This window comes from Oryzias latipes, chromosome 14 (assembly GCF_053564925.1).
Source record: "Oryzias latipes strain Hd-rR chromosome 14, Olatipes_Hd-rR_3.1".
Lineage (NCBI taxonomy): Eukaryota > Metazoa > Chordata > Actinopteri > Beloniformes > Adrianichthyidae > Oryzias > Oryzias latipes.
Genome location: NC_136250.1, coordinates 737,836 through 756,982, shown reverse-complemented (window position 1 = coordinate 756,982; position 19,147 = coordinate 737,836). Strand labels below are relative to the sequence as shown.

Below are 19,147 nucleotides of genomic sequence, written 5' to 3'. Positions count from 1 at the left end.
CTGCTCGGGAGGGGGGGGGGGGGGGGCTGTCCCTCTACACCTGGGGCTGGGATCAGCCCTTCCCTGGCTCTGGGACGGGACGGGACAACCCTCTTGGGACCCCCGGTCGCTCTGGGTGTCATCCGCTTCGGCTGCAGGGTCTTGGGTGGGGGGCTTGTCGGCCCTGTCCTGTGGGGTGGCGTTCTGGCGGGGAGGGAGAGCCCACTATTGGTACAAGACATGGGGGGTTGACGGGTCGGGGTCTCCGCTGAGGCAATCGTCGGTTGCCCCGGCCGGTTGGGTGCCTCGGTCCCGTCCGGGCCTGACCAGAGCTCTTCTAGGGCCGGCGTTTGGGGGTGGGGGCCTGGACTTGCTCCGAGGGGGGGGGGGCGACGCTTTCTGGCTCCTCTCTCTCTGTGTGGGGTGGGTGGTGCTGGGCCTGGGGTGTCGGCGCCTCCGGGGGTGGGGCCCCTGGGCTGGGTGGACGTGGCCCCTATGCTGGGGGATAGCTGTTTGACCACCGGGGAGAGGGGGTGAGGGGTTTAGCCTGCGCCTTGGGGGGGGGGCTACTTGGCAGTGGCCCCCCTCCTATGGTTGCCGTATGGAGTGGGCTCTTTTGGTTTTATTTGCACCTTAGACCGCTCTACTGACACCAAACCCCAGAAAGAAGACTCCACTGAAAATAATCTGATTTTGAGTCGCCAAAAGGTTCAGAATCTGTTTGTTTTTTAAACCTATAATCCGGAAATAGAGCTTCACAAAAGGCTCCACATATTTCATCTTCAAGCTAGGCTCCGATAAACGGAAAACTTTGGCGTTTTCTCCTTGTTAATTTATGACTTTTTTTCTCGTAAATTAACGAGTTTTTATCTCCTAAATTTACAAGATAAAATCTCGTAACTTTACTTTTTGTTTTTTTGGTGGCCCTAAAACTCCGTCATAAGATTAAAATCCAGAATGTGTAATTCTATTTAATTATTAATCTTGTAATTTAATATTTTTCCCTCTCCTCTGAGTATGTTATACATTAAAATGACAGATAGCAATTTCTATTTTTTTGGTGGCCCTAAAACTCCGTCATAAGATTAAAATCCAGAATGTGTAATTCTATTTAATTATTAATCTTGTAATTTAATATTTTTCCCTCTCCTCTGAGTATGTTATACATTAAAATGACAGATAGCAATTTCTATTTCCAAGGTTAATTTAACAATTATAAACAAAATAAAATTAATTAAAAAGAATTTTCAGGTTAGGGTAAAATCAATCGCATGTTACACCCCCAGCCCCCTCCAAAGCGTCTGTAAACAGGCCTGCCATGCGTGTCCCATTGCTTTAAAGGTGTTTGGGTGCTGGCGACTCCTGAATGTTTTAATGGAAGTGGGGGGGTTGCTTCTGATGGGAAGCTAGGGAGAGAACGGGTCAGTTTTGTTTCCTTAGAACATATCAAAGTTGTAAGTAAATGCTGTACTGCTAGATGGGTTTAGTCAGGCATGTTTGTCAGATGTAATTCATAAAAGCTATTTTTAAAATTATTAATTCCTTTGTTTGACATTACTATTTAAAAAGATTGCTTCTTACTGATTTTATTTCTGTATTTTTACTATTTCACTTTGTTCTCTAGAAAAGCAAGACTGTACATGAAAGCAACTTCAAAGAGGGCACTTCAGGATTTTTTTGGGACAAAGCTAGCTGTCCAGTTCAAAGCTAAGTCACCTTTCAACGAGGACATTCTGTGCATTATGTACACTTTCATTCTGTTCACCTTATTTTTCATTGCCTGAAGCAAAGAGAAACCTGTAGTCTGAAGCATCATTCATGGTTTTTCATCGATCTTTCTTCTTAGCTGATTTTATATTCTGTAAAGCAGTTTGTGTTACAAATGTATAAAAGGGATTTATAAAAGTGTTTGATTTGATTTGATTTATAACTTCTGATCTTCACTCTTTTTTGATGTTTAAGGTGTCAGATGAGCGTAGATGGAACGGAGGAACAGGAAGTGTTGGAAACCACAGATCTGTGATGTCATGGAATGCCCCCCACTCTGGTTCAAGTACATAAAATGTTGAGGAAACAGCAGAGTAAAGTGTGATCGTCAGTAACAGAAATGGAAGTCATACTACACTTGAGTGTCTTCTTGCTGCTTGTAAAGGGTGAGTCTTGAAATACTCTGACATTTATTGTGTCAGCATGGAGAGAACAATGGCAACGATGGTAAAGGCATTAATGAATTATTGTTTGTAATGTAAAATTACATAGAAGTTCTTTGTATTTCCTAGCACAGAACCTCTTTGTGTAGTGAAAGGAAAACTTTTGTTTTTACATACATCTGAAAAAAGGCTTTAAACTTGAAAAAAAAAGAATGCATGCGGAATGCAGGTGGAAATAGTGAGATCAACTATATACACAGGATCAATTTATCTAAGTAATAATTTAGTTATTTCAAAAAAACATTAAAAGCAAACATATTTCAGCATGTAAGGACTAGTTTTGAATAAATGAATATTTAGGAAGTTCAGGAAACTTTATGTGTATGTATTGTGACATTTTAGTCTCATGTAATATTTTCTTTGTATTTCTTCTGGGATCAACCAGTTCATTCAAAGTAATCAGTCCATGTTTGTACATGGAGAAGTTTCAGTGGAGCTCCACTTAACCTTAAATGCCACGCAGCCATAATATGAATGTTATTACCAGCAAAAACTGTATGTCCTGTTGGTATGGTTTTCTTGCTGTGAGGGAATATGTCTATAATTGCACATGAAAATTGTATTGTGCATACTAGCAAAAACTCAAAAATACTCCTCAAATATAAATGTATCTTCAGTGACCAAAACTCAATAAGGATGGACGCTGCACCAGTGTGAATTTCTCCTCACCAATCTGATTTTCAATTAGTTTGACACATTTAACTCCACCAAAAAAAAGACTCAAACCCCCATCAACATACAGCCTACAGCAAACCTGAAGTTAGCTCAGTCTCTCTTTTGTACTACTTTCTCTTTAGACAGCAAGAGTAACCACATGACTTCCTGTTAAAAGGGGAAATTTTAAAACATGGGGGCGGAGGCTGTGTCTTTTATAGTCAGGGTGCAAATATTTACCACCTCTGCTCACAGTCACACCAACATGAAGCCAGTAATGGTAAAGATGAGTCAGTTTGTGAAAAACATTGTTTCAACAAATTGTGTCCTTGTTCAAGTCCAATTGATGGCCCATTTCAACGTGTAGTTATATGAAGTATGAGAACTGACTGTTTTTTGTATCAGTTTCAGCTGCTGCATTGGACCATGTGACAGTGGTGGAGGGCCACACAGTAACCTTGAACTGCAATATGAATAGTCCTCTAAAGAGGCATGTGGAATGGAAGAATCCAGATGGATATGTTATTTTCTTTAATCATATCCAAGGTGCTCTTGCAATTTAGTAAATGAGGATTATAAATAAATGTTAAAACTTGAGAATAAGAATAATTTTCTTTTATTAATCATATGTTCTTGTTTTTAGCATTAAAGGACAAGAGATATTCCATCAACAGGCTGTCTGAGTCAGAATTCTCCATCAGTATTTCCAATGTCAATTTTAAAGACGGAGGCACCTACACGTGCGCATACTACAACCCCAACACAACTGAGATGAAAGTGGAGCTGACAGTGTTAGGTGGGAAGAACTATCACCAAGCATCCTCCACAAACGCTGCAACAACTTACTTTAACTCTGCTATGCACTCATTTAGAAAAAACATCGTGATATAAAACTTGTTTTGGCATTCATTTATAGGTCTTCCCAGAATGACACGCATAAAGCACAAAGGAACGACTTTGGTTAAATGCAGTGCTAAGGCAAACCATCATCCACCACAGATCCTTTGGAGTTTTGACTCTGGTCCTGAATTTAGGGGTAAGCTTGGTAAAAAGTGGCAATATTTACATTTTTTTAAAAAGAAGTACAGGTAAGCAAAAAGTAAAACAATAAACTTTTAATACTTCTTTAAGAATAATTTTTGTAATTAATCATTACTCTTATATTACTCGCCATTATATGTAGACATTTCAGGTGTTTGGAATATACAGTAAAAGCTCTGCAGCTGAATCTTGGAAAACATGCAAACCATACTTTAAGAGTCTCTCGTGTCTTATTAAAACATCTAAGTTTTTATTAAAAGCTGTTTCAACTACAAAACTGCAAGGTTGGTTGTGTCATGTTTGCTTTCCTGATGCAGAAAAAAATCTCTTTGAGAGCAGGTAACGTTATTCTTTATTAATTTATATTTGTTTTGTATTTTGTTCTACAGTTTATGAACAGGTTCGACAAAGAGATAAAATGTATGAATCCATTGCATTTCTGCAAATGTTGCCTGTAATGAGAAGAATCAAGGTGAAATGCCGCAGTCAACATCCAGCGGGGCACTCGCAGCTTTTGATGGACTTTGTCAAGATTAGACAAAACAGTGAGTACAATTCCTTTCATCTTAACCTGTTTTGCATCATGGATTTTTTGCTGACGAGTCAAAATTTTACCAGCTGAGAGTTTTATCTCACCTGATTTTGGACTTGTGAAGCATAGACAATGTGGTTGTGTCATCAGTGCAATTAATGTTAGTTGACAGGAGCAGCTGAATGGCTCAGTTGGCTGCATAAAAAAAACAGGGTTCAATTCACAAGCAGCGTGATAAGCTTCATCAAGTGTGGGTCCTACACCACCCTAATGGTGGTCCACCCAGGATAAAATACAGCGTCCACCTTAACCCTTGTGCTATCCTAGGCACTTTAACATTGGGAGTTGGGTTATCTAGACCCACTACAGCAGGGGTGTCAAACTCATTTTGGTTCGGGGGCCACATTCAGCCCGTCTGATCTCAAGTGGGCTGGACCACTAGCATAAAAGTAAAATAACAGCTTTGTTTTAGTTTTTTTACTCAGTTGGAAAAAATGACTCAACCAACATAGTAGCCTAATCACTTGGAGCCAATGGATCTCAAATAAAATGAGTTTCACTTAAAAATAAGTTGGTCTATTCAATTTTATACAGATTGAAAATTTTACATCTGACACTGTGAAACTTTTCTTTATGGTAAATCTCATAGTGGTGCTGAATGTTATATTCTTTGAACACTGGGACCTGTTGATGACATACCAAGCATGCAGGTTTTGCATTCAGCTCTGTGAACAAATTAAACTCTGTCCATTTTTCCTGGAAAGCTCAGCAATCCACTTCTTTTTGACGACATTTTGGTCATTAGGGTGTCACTACTGGTCATCCTTAAAGCAACATTGGTACAGTGGTAAGACTCATAGAGAACCAAAGTGTATCTTATCCAGACGCAGAGCTGTTAGAGTTCGCTTTTGCCATGTGCAGTCATGCTGTTTCACCTGTTTTGTGTTTCCTTTGCTCCCCCTAGTGGCGGAATTGCGCATTTCAGTTATTTCTTAAAAAAAAAAATCATAACTCGCCACAGGAATGGACTAGAAACTTGCTTTCTTTTTTAATAACTTTATGATTTTTACTCTTCGTGTGTGGGCCGGACTAAACCACCTGGCCGGGCCGTATGTTTGACACCCCTGCACTAGACAGTGCTCTGAACCTTTTTTCTTCAATGATTTGTGATCTTCACTGGTGTCCATGGTTTCCATGAAATCTTTCCACCTTTATCCACCTTTGTCATGGTAGGGAGAACACGCCAATGTAAGGGTGGGGTCATCTAAGATAGCACAAGGGTTAACAATCTCTGCCAAACCACCAGTGTTAAAATCGGTGAAAGCTGATTCCATGTGGTTACCGCTGAAAGGATATACCAGGACACACGGTCGCAGTCAACAAGAGTTTGCTAGTATGCAACTTGCATTTTTTTCTTGTGTTTCCTTTGAAATATTTCTAACAAAAACAGAACAGTTTTCAAATGTTTTTTTTATCAAACAGATTTTTATCTGATATATAGATAAAACATTATCATGACTGCATACATGGATTGATTAGTTGTGGCTTCTGATAAAGTTATTATTTTTCTGACACAGCAAAAACAACAATTCCTATTGGTCCATCCAAACCTCCATTTATGAGGACAACAGCAGCTCAGGACAAGAACAAGATGTCATCTGTGCCCAAAGATCTTTTACATCAGCGGGTCTCTCATTGGACAGTAGCGAGTAGGAACTTGCTTAGCAGACTCCCCCCAAGCCCTGGCACATCTGTAGTCCCTCCTCTCAGTTCTACTAGTAAGAACCATTGTTTCTCTCACTTTTTGTGTTAATTTTTGATGGTTTATGGTGTTGAGTTTGTAAGCACAAACTTTAACATCTTGATTTTTAAAAAAGAACTTTGATGATGCTAGCATCAATCCCTAACCTTTAAAAATAAACTGGTGCAATCTACACACTTGTAAAAGGATTGTAGAGCTTTTAAAAAATCTGTGGGTCTGAGGTATGCAAAGTACTGGGACAACGGAAAGTGACCACCATGACCGAGTTTCATGTAAAACTCGGTCATGGTGGTCACTTTCCTCAAGTCAGGGAAAGGAAACGTAAGATTAAGATAAGTTTAAGAGCTTACTTTAATTTTAGTCTGTCAGAAAAAGACTCTTGATCCATTCAGATTTCACATATTACCACTAGGGCTGGGCAATATGGAATTTGTTATCAAAATTAAGTTTTTTTCATATCAGGCGATAACAATATATGTATCATGATAAACACCAAATAACTATAATTGTCAATTTTAAAGATTCTGTTGCTCATAAGAGAAATGTGTAATCATCAGCAGGTTGTTTAGATTTAAATATTTATTTCCTAAAATACTTTAAACATAACAGATAAACTAAAGGAACACGATTAATCAAAAGCTTTCAAGTTTCAAAAGAGAACACAAACAAAACAAAACGCTAAAGTGCTTGATCAGTTCACTTTAAATACAAAACATTAATTGTACAAAATTCTAATGTTTTCAAGTTTTACACCGGCTCTGTAACACTGCAAAGACTCTGCTAAAACCCAGTGGATTCAGTTCAGTTATAATATTTTTAAAATACCGTTTAGGAATTAGTTTTGTTGTATTTATCCGCCACGTCTTAAAGTCTGGTCCGTGAAAATACTGTCAGACTTTAAACCGGTCCGTGTTTCCATTTAGTCGACAGACGGAACAGCTTGTTAGCATAGCATCATAGCATTAGCGTCAACATTCAAGCGCCAATTAACACTTTTTATCCATCTGTCTGTTGCTGCTGTAAGTGAAGCAGCCTTATCCTCCACTTCTGACTGGAAATTTACGAGATAAAGTCTTGTACATTTACGAGGAAAAAAAGTCATAGATTAACAAGAAAAAAACACCAAAGTTTTCCGTTTATCGGCGCTTAGCTTAAAGATGAAATATGTGGAGCCTTTTGTGAAGCTTTATTTTTGGATAGGTTTAAAAAACAAAGAGATTCTGAACTTTTTGGCGACTCAAAATCAGATTATTTTCACTGGAGTCGGCTTTCCGGGGTTCGGTCTCGGTAAAGCGGAGTTTCATCTGTAAAATGAGAAGCTCAGAGGTGTAGAGGACCGCTGCAGCCTTTATTCTCCTTTTCATTCACAAATCCTGAAGTTCATCTGTCACCTTACGTCATGAAACTGTCATCCGAACACAAATGCGGAAGTAAACAGTGTTACATATGCCCCCTCCTCCAGATGAAATGTCCCGTTTCAACCATAAAACAATAAAGAGGAATGAAAATAGTCTGTTATCAATAAACAATCAGCTTACCTGTTCCATTGAGGTTAGTCTGTATGCTCTGCTGATGCTGCGCGGCGTTCACTTGCTGCTCTGTATGTTAACTTCGACTTTTGGTCGAGGCCCATGATAGTAAGATTGCAGGTTCGATTCCCGCCTTGCACCCATGAGTTGATGTGTCCTTGGGCAAGACACTGAACCCCACCTTGCCTCTGGTGGGAGGTTGGCGCCAGTGTTTGGCAGCAGAGCCCCCATCAGTGTGTGAATGTGTGTGTGAATGTGTATTAACATGGCTACGTTTTTTTCAAATGTTTACTCGCCATGTGGCGACCAACCCTCTAACCTTTACTCGCAAATGTGGAGGAAATGCTCGCAACTGCCGAATGTTCAATTGTGGACCTTTTAAATTAAAAGTCTATCGCGATTGACTCATTCTTCTATCAAGAAAAATTAGTATGGATACATTTAACTGTGATTTTTATTGCCCAGCCCTAATTGCCACACATTTCCATTCAAAAGTTTGTAATTTAATAGTGAGTTTATTATAAACAATTTAACTTTGTCAAGCCTCTAAAATAGCATTTACGCTTCTCTCTTCTTTGCTTAATTTCATATTTACTTAACTTATAAACATGTTTTGTATTAATCAATTCCTCTAAATATCTTGCACATAGCTCTTTTGCCAGAATCCTCTACGATCAGCAACAATGACCTTAGTGAGGCAACAAACTTGACTGGTAAGTAATCCAATAAAACATATTTATGTATACTGAAAACTTTTGACACATTTTGATGAGAGGCCGCCTGAGAGATAATTCAAACTTCATACTCACAGATACCGTCATACTCTCACACACATACCACTATAGTCTTACTCACACAACAGTATACTCTCATATGCACAATCATACTCACATACAAACACTACTATACGCTCATACAGAGGGTAGTGTTTGAGCTGCAAATCAAATTCATACATACGCACAACTATTCTTTGTTACAAATACAATTATTTTTTACTTACAAATTATATTAAACTCTTACGGATATTCAATAGTTTTCTAAAAAGTGCTAGGAAGGTGTTTAAAAGACTATAACTGTCTTAATAAAACATAATGATTGTGCATTTGATGGTATATATGTGAGGGAATAGTACTATATGTGGTTGACGCGGAGTCTAGCTGGAGCTGGCGCTCCCTGATGCACCTGCTCTAAAAATCTGCTGCATTTCTTGCTCAACTGCCTCATTAGAAAAAGCCCCTGTGGATGGCGACTGTCGACTTTGTTCCATCATTTCGGACATTGTAGAGGCAACAGTTGTGGTGTTTAGGATGTTATTTAGCAATCCTATAGCCTCACTAAGACGGTCCCGTATGTCCGTTTTAATCAAAATAACTTCAGTTTCAATCAAACTCTCTTACATGTGCAATTATTCTTCTTCTCATACCATATCATGTTGTTTTGCATTCAAATTTATTTTGTCACTTCCGTATTACATAAGTATGTTTGTATGTGCAAAATGATACTGTGGAACATGTCAAAGTATTGAAGTCTCTGTGAGCATGTATGAATGTAAATACAAGAAGATATGACTGTGCTTATAAGACAGTATATAAATACTTGTGAGAGAGTACACCAATATTTATATAAGAGTATGATTAGGCGAGCAAGAGAGTATGGAAGTATATGAGAGAGAGTATACTGTTGTGTGAGTAAGACTGTAGTGGTATGTGTGTGAGAGTATGATGGTATCTGTGAGTATGAAGTTTGAATTATCTCTCAGGTGGCCTCTCATACATTTTGGTCTTTTTGGTCCATTATAAGATAAACACAGAGAGACAAGGAGTTCCTCACACTCACATCTCTATAGAGTTAGAGATAAGTTATCAAATGTATTGAATCATTCAGGCTTTTTCCTAAGATTAAATTGGAGCAGCAGTAAGTACAACATCTTTGTACCCCAACCTAACCCTTTGTGTTCTCTGCAAATGACTAATGGTGGCACAGCTATATCTGCTGTTTCTGAGGACATCATCCCATCTAACAGCACAGACAGAAACACAACAGGTAAAGAAAGGCCTCTATTGACCACTGAAATGCAAACAGTTTAGCTCTTTTGTAAATTTTACAGATGAAGAGCAGCTTCTAAATAATTATATGTCACTATGTCTATTTACAGGAAGCTTTATGAAAAAAGAAAGGCAAAGAAATTCTATACTATTGGTTCTCTTGGTTACCTGTCTGATCTTTGGCCTGAGTGTTGTAGTAGTTTTTTTTGCTCTCAAGTTGAGGAGAGCCCATTTTGCCTGGAGGCGAGGTAAGAGTCTACACTCTCACTGTTGCGTTGAAAAAAAATACAAATATTATTCGTTCATAATTATGTGTGCTTTGCATGAAAACTGCTGCAATTAATAGAAAATGTGAGAATGTTTGGTGTATTTTTAAAAAAAATATCACAGTTTTTGTTGTTACAGAGAATGAAGACTCTAATCCATCAGAGGAGAGCAGCAAGTCAAAATCCACCCAGGAAGACAAGAACCTTCAAGGACAAAGACAGAAAGGTATTCAAATTTCTAATAATTTCTACTTTTTTTCTCACAGAAAATCATATTTTTTAAATGACAAATTTAATGAATATACATGTTTAAATATATGAACTCTTGTTGGATAGATGCCCATTTGTATAGGAACATTAAAAAAAACACTTGTCATTCTTTGGAATAGAACAGCTTTTGTTATAAGATATCTTTCAGATCTTCCAGTGTTTTGTCTGGTTAGTTATTAAATTACAGAAAGTGAAATGCTTTTTCTCTCTGTGCCTCAGGACACCTCATTACGGCTTTCACACAGTATGTTGCTGAGAAACCAACAAATACAACTTCAGTTCCAAGTACAAGTGCAATAACATCACAGAAAACTACAGAAAAGGATCCGTCTCAAAGCCAAACTGTAATGGCACCCAAAGGCATCGTAAAAGAGACTTGTCTTTAACTGGAGCCTGCACCAAGCATTTTTATTAGTGACGGCCTCTTTTGTCTAGTGTTTACATGTGAGCTATAACTAATCCATTTAGTATTATTATGCACACCTTTTAAAAAAATTGGATAGCTTTGTTACCAAGCTGCTTTGGTTGATGAACTTGTTCAAGTTACTGGAAGTTGTTTCCTCCATGTTCCATGTGGTAACACGACGACTGTTTATATGAACAGATTATAATGACTAATAAAGACATTTCTTTGCTGCACTCTTGTGTAAAATTAAGATAAACCAGCAATCTGTCCAGCATGTAGTTCCTTCACCTGCAACTCAAGACAGATTAAACGCGGACCAGTAACATAAAAGCAAAAAACAGCTTTGTTTTATAGTTTTTTTACTCAGTTGGAGAAATGTCTTGACAAACATAGTTGTCTAATCATTTATTATTACACTTTCATTCACAGAGGCAAATGGATCTAAAATAAAATGCATTTCACTGTAACCCTTGTGCTATCCTAGGCACTTTAACATTGGGAGTTGGGTCATCTAGACCCACTAGACAGTGCTCTGAACCTTTTTTCTTCAATGATTTGTGATCTTCACTGGTGTCAATGGATTACATGAAATCTTTCCACCTTTATCCACCTTTGTCATGGTAGGAAGAACACGTCAATGGAAGGGGGGGGGGTCATCTAAGATACCACAAGGGTTAAAAAAATATTGGTCTCCTAAATTTTATACAGACTGAATATTTTACGTCTGACACTGAAGCAATCCCAATAATAAACTCAAGAGGGGCTACTGAAAAAAACGAAACACCTGCCTAAACTGTAAATGTGCAAATCAATGAAAGATTAAACTAAATTAAACTGCAAACATTTGTGAACATAAGAATTTGGAGTCAAAATGCGAAGAAGAATTTCCCCATTGTGAGATAAATAAGGTATCAATTTTTATTATTAAAACGTCCAGGTTTCTGCCTGAATTTTGTGGCATCACTTGCCTTCTTCCTGACCTTTATCCCTTGTGCTATATTATGGGATCAACATGACCCCATAGTCATCTTGACCCCATTCTCTACTGTAACACCAGCGACCTTCATGGCTTTGTTCAATTCAAATCAATTCAATTTAGAAACTTTATTGTCGCTCAAGGGGCGAGATGCTGTAGTATCGCGAGACCCAGCGAGACGAGTGTGGTGACGGCGCGTAAGCATAACAAACATTTTCGATCTTGTTTCATTTTTCCGCCATATTAAAATATTTCCTGCAAACTAACATAACCTGTTAAGAGTATTAACCTTCTGTCAGCCTGGAGGACCTGGAGAATTTCATTGACGAGTGTTTTAATACCTGCAACATGGTGAAGCCCAGAACCGCCACCACCACCCCCTCCACCAAGCGTGAACGGCCTGAGGACTCTCCCGGGGCTGTGTCCTCTCCAGGCAGCGGAGTGAGCGATATCCTGGATTCGATTGACAAAAAGCTCTCCAGCTTTGATTGCCGCCTCAATTTGCTGGAGATCCTCCATAGAGAATTTCAAGGTTTGCGGGAGTCTCTGGAATTCAGCCAGCAGCAGGTGCGGGAGCTCGCAGCGGAGAACCAGGCCCTCAGAGAGACCGTCAAGATCCTGGGCAATGACACCGCCCGTCTCTCCGAGGAGAACCGATCCATAAAGGAAACCCTCCTGGATCTTCAGTCGAGGAGCATGAGGGACAATCTAGTGGTCGCGGGGGTTCCAGAGGAGGCAGGAGAAGATCCCGAGGCCACCGTGAGGTCCTTTTTAGAGGTCCACCTGAAGCTCCCCAAGGAGGAGGTGCAGAAGATCTCTTTCCACAGGGTTCACCGCCTCGGAGGAAGAAGGTCCGACCACCAGCGCCCGTGTCCTATTGTGGCTAAATTCGAACATTTCAAACAGAAGGAGTTGGTGAAGGGCCGAGGCCGAGAACTGAAAGGCACGCATTACAGCGTTAATGACCAGTTCCCGGCAGAAATCCTCCGTAGAAGGAAGATCCTGTTCCCGCTGAGGAGGAAGCATCTTGCTGCTGGTTCGAGAGCGATTGTGGCCGTTGACAAACTTTACGTGGACGGCCGGCTGTTCCGGGACCCGGAGATCACCCCCTGGCTGTGCTGAAGGCTTTCAGACCCGCGCTGAGAACATCTGCGCTGCCCAGAAGAAACCCGCTAAACTAACTTCAATGAACGGAAAACTGGATCATCAATAATCCACACCTCGATCTCAGGAAAACAGTCTTTTTTTTCTTCGTCACCTCAGTCCCACTCATGTTTCTATTGTTGTTTTGTTGTTGTTTTCGTTTTCCCTTCCATCTCTTTTTTCTTTCCTTTACTCTCCCCCCCCTCTCCCCCCTCATCATATGTAAATCACCTGGAAGCAACTCATCCTCGGTAAGTATTCATTTATGCACGGACTCACTCTCAGTTCACTCTGACTCCACAATCATTATAGGAGGAGACGTCTACCTTGTTTTGGACCCTGAACTTGACAGACTCAGCACAGCAGCAAATCAGCGTACATGGCGGTCTGCAAGTATTCTAAAGCAGTACATGAATGATCTGGGTCTCTGCGACGCATGGCGCTCATGTCACCCAAACACTAAGGGGTTCACCTTTTTCTCTCCAGTTCACCACTCACACTCCCGTTTAGACTATTTATTAATCAGTAACTCTCTTTTAAAAAATATTCAAAGCTCCAATATCCATCCAATTATTATCAGTGATCATGCACCAGTCTCTGTAAACATTTCTAGGGAAAAATCCACGCCCTCTGGTACAACCTGGAGGTTTAATACGTCTCTGTTAAAAGACCAGGAATTTCTTGAATTCTTTAAAAAAGAGTGGGCAACCTTCTTAGACTTCAACAATACTCCAGACATCCCACCGTGCATTTTTTGGGAAACAGCAAAGGCAGTCATGAGAGGGAAAATCATTTCTTATTCAACGCACAAAAAACGCAAAGAGAAAGCAGATTTATTAGAATTAGAAAATAAAATCAAAACCCTGGAGACTGCTTATGCTGCTTCTGCACAGGAACACATTCTGGGAGATCTGAAAAATTTAAAGCTGCAGTTAAATGACATCATTAATAAACGAACACAATTTCAAATACAAAGGCTTTGACTTGAAAGATTTGAAAACTCTAATAAATCTGGCAAATTTCTGGCTAATCAGCTTAAAATTAATAGAGAAAAATCATCAATCACCTCTATTACTGACCAAACAGGAAATGTCACTCATGACCCGGTCAAGATTAATAACGCATTTGAAAACTTTTATAAAAACTTGTACACACCGCAGATCAATCCGTCAGGGCAAAGTATTGACTCATTTCTTAATAATGTAAACCTACCCAGGCTAAATGAGGATCAAATCACAAACTTAGATTCTCCGCTCTCGCTGTCTGAACTTCATGAAGCTCTGTTACTTATGCCCAATGGTAAAGCACCAGGGCCTGACGGCTTTCCTGCTGAGTTTTATAATGAATTCTGGGAACAACTGGCACCAACATTTTATAAAACCGTCACATCTATTAATGAGAGCCAATCAATGCCACCTAACATGAACTCAGCCAACATAATTCTTCTTCTAAAACCAGACAAAGATCCCACTAGCCCTTCAAGCTATCGCCCTATTTCTCTAATCAATGCAGATGTAAAAATTATCTGCAAAGCACTAGCACAGAGAATAGAAAAAAATCACTCCTCACATAATTCACTTCGACCAAACTGGATTCATCAAAGGCAGACACTCGGATGATAATGTCCGTAGACTAGTTAATATAATAGACTTTGCCACCATTGAAAACCAGGAAATGACGGTACTATCGCTGGATGCTGAAAAAGCCTTTGACAGAGTAAATTGGAAGTTCCTTATTGCCGCCCTCCATAAGTTTGGTTTTGGAGAAGCATTCATCAATTGGATCAAAATATTATATCACAACCCCAATGCATCAGTTAGAACTAATAACACAGACTTCAAACAGGTTTTTTCTTGGAAGAGGAACCAGACAGGGCTGCCCACTCTCTCCTTCTCTTTTTGCTATATTCATTGAGCCTTTAGCTGCAGCAATAAGACAGAATGAGAGCATTATAGGAATAAAAACCAAACACGGCCATCATAAAATTAGTCTTTATGCGGATGACATATTACTGTTTTTAAGGAATTTACATTCTGTAAATGAAACAGCAATGATCAAAGATGAATTCTCCTCCATATCAGACTAGAGCCCTGCGCGGGACTATTTTCTTCATCCCGCTCCCGCCCGCGCCCGCTGAATTTTTGACCAATCCCGCCCGCTCCCGCAACGTATGCGTTACACTCCCGCCCGCTCCCGCAATATGTATGTCCACTCCCGCCCGCACCCGCAAAACTCAGAGAATTTAGTCCCGCACAGTAATAGAGATGCATTGATTTTGTATCGTCCCCCGTCCCGCAGGAAAAAAACATGTTTTTTTATTGATATTATTAAAGAGATTCATGTCCTCCTCAGCCTCATCTTTTGATGCTTTCCTCCTGTGTAATGTGCAACTTAAATATTAAATATATTTTCACAAATCCTGTTCGGTTAAAAGTGTCCGTGTGTGCGCGCGCAGACAGACGGCCTGAAGCGCGCTCTTAGTAAGAGGCGGGGCGGGGCGCACCCCCAACATCAGGTTACATGACAGAGGCCATTGGGCATCTCTACCTGGTGCCTTCACGGAGCTTCAGTACATAAGAATCAAACAGCTTCACAGCCTAACGTAGTCCGCTAATATATTTTCATGAGATATTCATGCCAGCACTGATCCCGCGGGGTTTATTTTTTGCCGCCCGCTCCCGCCCGCAGCACAATCCAAACCGCCCAATCCCGCGAGATTTGGGTTGGGTCCCGCGGGACCCGGCGGGACCCGATCCCAATGCAGCCCTCTATATCAGACTAGTCCATTAATTGAAATAAGTCTGTTTTATTACCACTCAACAGGAATATGGAACAAAGACTCACAATTCCAGTTAAAACAGGAAATATCAAATATCTGGGTATCTAATTTTCCCCCAAACTATCGGAACTGGTGCAGCTAAACCACACCCCATTACTGAAGAGCATACAGGACGATCTAACACGCTGGACCAACCTGCCTCTGTCCCTTATGGGAAAGGTAGCCACGGTTAAAATGAAAATCTTACCCAAGGTTAATTATCTCTTCTCAATGATTCCCACACAACCGCCATTAAAATGGTTCAAAACATTAGACTCATCCATATCAAGCTTTCTATGGAACAATAAACCTGCAAGAATTAGTCTAAAAACTTTAAAATCTGCAAAAAGCTGTGGAGGATTAGAATCACCTAACTTCCACAAATACTTTCTTGCAAATAGATTACAATACATCTTAAAATGGCTAAAAAATAATCCAGAAACCAACTCATGGTTAGACTTGGAACAGGCGTTATGTGGAAAGATCAACCTGTCACAGCTACCATTTATTAGCCAAACAGTTAAAAAACAGGATTGTTTCAAAAGCATTAATATAAATGCCACTTTAATAGCCTGGTGGGAAATTTCTCAAAATATCAAAATCATCAATTCAACCGTGCAAAATGACACCCATCTGGAACAACCCGGACATCCTTATTGACAAAAAAATTATTCACTTCCCAGCTTGGCAAGCAGGGGGCAAAAAACAACTAGAGCATGTAATTATTGATATAAGATTCATAACTCCCCAGGAACTTCAAGACAAACATGGAATAAATAACTTCTTGGAATATCAGCAACTTAAATCAAGTATTACTAAAAAGTATAAATTTAAAGACGACGATTTAAAGCTACCAGATGTAGTTACCACTCTGATTAATTTTTCAATGAATAGAACTCTCTCCAAAATATACAAACTTTTATGTAATTTAGATAACAATATTGCCCTTCCAACAAAAAAATGGGATGCAGATTTGAGCATCAGCACAGATGAAAGCTTCTGGTCAGAACTCTGTCTAAACACCTTTAAACTGACAAAAAGTCCAAATCTGCAGCTAATCCATCTCAAAACTCTTCACAGAATTTACTACACTGGACAGAGGATGTTCAAGATGGGTCTCAGTAACTCAGACATTTGCGAACACTGTGATAATAATCTACCCGACAGCTACATGCACGCACTGTGGTTCTGCACTCCTGTCCAGGCTCTCTGGCAGCAGGTATGTGCCGATTTATCAGTCTGGCTTAAGGTTTCAATCACGGCCTCACGGTCACTTTGTGTGCTCGGTGACATGAGTGCCATCGATATAGAAGAAGGATTAGCATCTATCATTTTCATAACTCTTTGTATTGCCAAAAAAACTATTTTAATAAATTGGAAAAACAAGAAAAATATAAACATAAGTCAACACAGAAATCTGCTGTTTGATCATATCAGCTTGGAAAAAATGTCAGCCCAAAGCTCAAGTAACTTTGAAAGAATTCAGTCTCTCTGGTCTCCTGTGGTTAACACCATGGCTTAGGGGGTGGGGGGCTTGGTCGTCGCTGCTCCTTGCCCTTCTGCCGTGGTTTGGGGTGGGGGTCGGGGCTTCCGGTGCCTGGCGGGGGCGGTGGGGGTCCGTTGGTCGGGGAGTCGGGTCCGGTGCCTGGGTGGGGCGGGCTGGGGCGCTGCGTGGTCCTCTGGGCTTGGGTGTGGGGGTGCGTGGTGGGGGGGTGGGGTGGTGGTCTGGCTTGGCTTGGGGGGGTGGTCCCTTTGCCTGTGCTGGGGGGGTTGGCGCGGGGCCCTGCTCGGGGGGGGGGGGGGCCCAGCGGCGCCGGATGGGCTGCCCATCTGCACCTGGGGCTGGGATCGGCCCTTCCCTGGATCTGGGACGGGACGGGACAACCCTCTCGGGGCCCCCGGTCGCTCTGGGTGTCATCCGCTTCGGCTGCGGGGTCTGGGGTGGGGTTGGGTGGGGGGCTTGTCGGCCCTGTCCTGTGGGGGGGCGTTCTGGGGGGGAGGGGGGGCCCATTATTGGTACGGGTCGGGGGGGCTAACGGGTCGGGGTCTCCGCTGAGGCAATCAGTGGTTGCCTCGGCCGGTTGGCCTCCTCGGTCCCGTCAGGGCCTGACCAGAGCTCCTCTAGGGCCGGCGTCTGGGGGTGGGGGCCTGGGCTTGCTCCGGGGGGGGCGGCGCTTTCTGGCTCCTCTCTCTCTGTGTGGGGTGGGTGGTGCCCCTGGGCTGGGTGGCCCTGGCCCCTTTGCTGGGGGACGGCTGGGGGACGGCTGTTTGACCACCGGGGGACAGTCTACCAGCTGTCCCCAACTTACCCCCTTCCTCATATAACGTCATATTAGGGTGAGGGGGACCATAGAGGGTCTAGCCTGCGATGCGCCTTGGGGGGGGGCTACTTTGCAGTGCCCCCCCCTCTTATGGTTGCCGTATGGAGTGGGCCCCCCCTCTTTCGGTTTTAGTGGCACCTTAGACATGTAGGGTCCTTGGTAGGGGGGGTACTTGGACATCACTGCAAGCAAGCAGCAGATGTCCTCCTGGCACCCTACCCGCCAATTTTAACTGCACCTTAGACATTTAGGGCCCCTTGGTGGGGAGGGTGAGGGGACATCACTGTGAGTAATCAGGAGATGTCCCCTTAGTGCTCTACTCGACAATTTTAACTGCACCCCCCTTAGTACACAAACACCCCTCCCCCTTCAATATATACATTCCAACATAAACACACACACATGCACACAAACACCCTCTCAAACACACATACACACACACACATTTTACAAGGAAGGTGGGACCTGGGTCCATCTGTCCCCTACCTCTTCCCTGGTGGGGGGTGCGGGCCCCTTGGCGATGGCGGCCATGTCCCTTGGGTGCCGGCTCCCTGGGCCCGGCGGTGCTCTCTCCGCACGGTGGGGGGGGGTTCATATTACACCTGAGCCGGGGGTGTTCGTGTCCCTGGGGGGTGGGTCCTGGTCCTTGCCTCTGAGCGCTGGGCCCCGCCAAACTTCTAACATGGCCGAGCCTGGTCGGGCCATATTTATAACACCCCTTGTGGGCCACCCTTTTTTCCCCGGGGTTCCCCCCTCCTGGGCGGGGGCGGCGGGCCCCTGCCTTGATCCTACCTGGACCAACCGTGGGCCGGGTGGGTGGCTGCCTGGAGTGCGGAGCGGGTCTCCCTTGGGGGGTCCTGGCTCGTACCTGGGGTTGGGGCGGGGGGATGCCCGGAACTCCTGGGTGGTGGTGGGGTGTTCGTCTGGGGCTGTGGGCGTCCTTCTCCGGTGGGGCCCTGCGTTGGGCTCTTCCGGTGCGGCGGGGGGGTGCTTTCCTGGCTGGGCTGGGGCGGCGCTCTCTTTCCCTCCGCACCTCCCTGCTCTCTGGCTCTGGGGGCCTCGCGGCGGTCCTGCTGGCCCTGGCCCCACAAGACAGTGTGCTGATCCTTTTTTCTTCAAAGATTTGTGATCTTCACTGGTTTCCATGGATTACATTAAATCCTCTCCACCTTTATCCACCTTTGTCGTGGTAGGG

General features: G+C 42.4%; 1 protein-coding gene across 2 annotated transcripts; it reads left to right on the top strand.

Moving 5' to 3' along the window:
* Window positions 1–1,978: 1,978 nt before the first annotated feature.
* crtam (cytotoxic and regulatory T cell molecule) lies at window positions 1,979–10,927 on the top strand. 2 transcript variants are annotated; one of them, XM_011492772.4, is made up of 11 exons: window positions 1,979–2,132; window positions 3,249–3,389; window positions 3,487–3,639; window positions 3,760–3,879; window positions 4,274–4,429; window positions 5,994–6,194; window positions 8,358–8,420; window positions 9,691–9,750; window positions 9,863–10,000; window positions 10,143–10,244; window positions 10,508–10,927. In XM_011492772.4, exons 1-11 carry the CDS (start codon window positions 2,087–2,089, stop codon window positions 10,672–10,674), a joined length of 1,347 nt encoding a protein of 448 aa, XP_011491074.1. In that variant the 5' UTR covers window positions 1,979–2,086; the 3' UTR covers window positions 10,675–10,927. The 2 variants fall into 2 exon arrangements, with proteins under 2 accessions (XP_011491074.1, XP_078787163.1); XM_078931037.1 differs by having other exon boundaries at window positions 1,981–2,132; window positions 10,158–10,244.
* The last annotated feature ends 8,220 nt before the right edge of the window (window positions 10,928–19,147 follow it).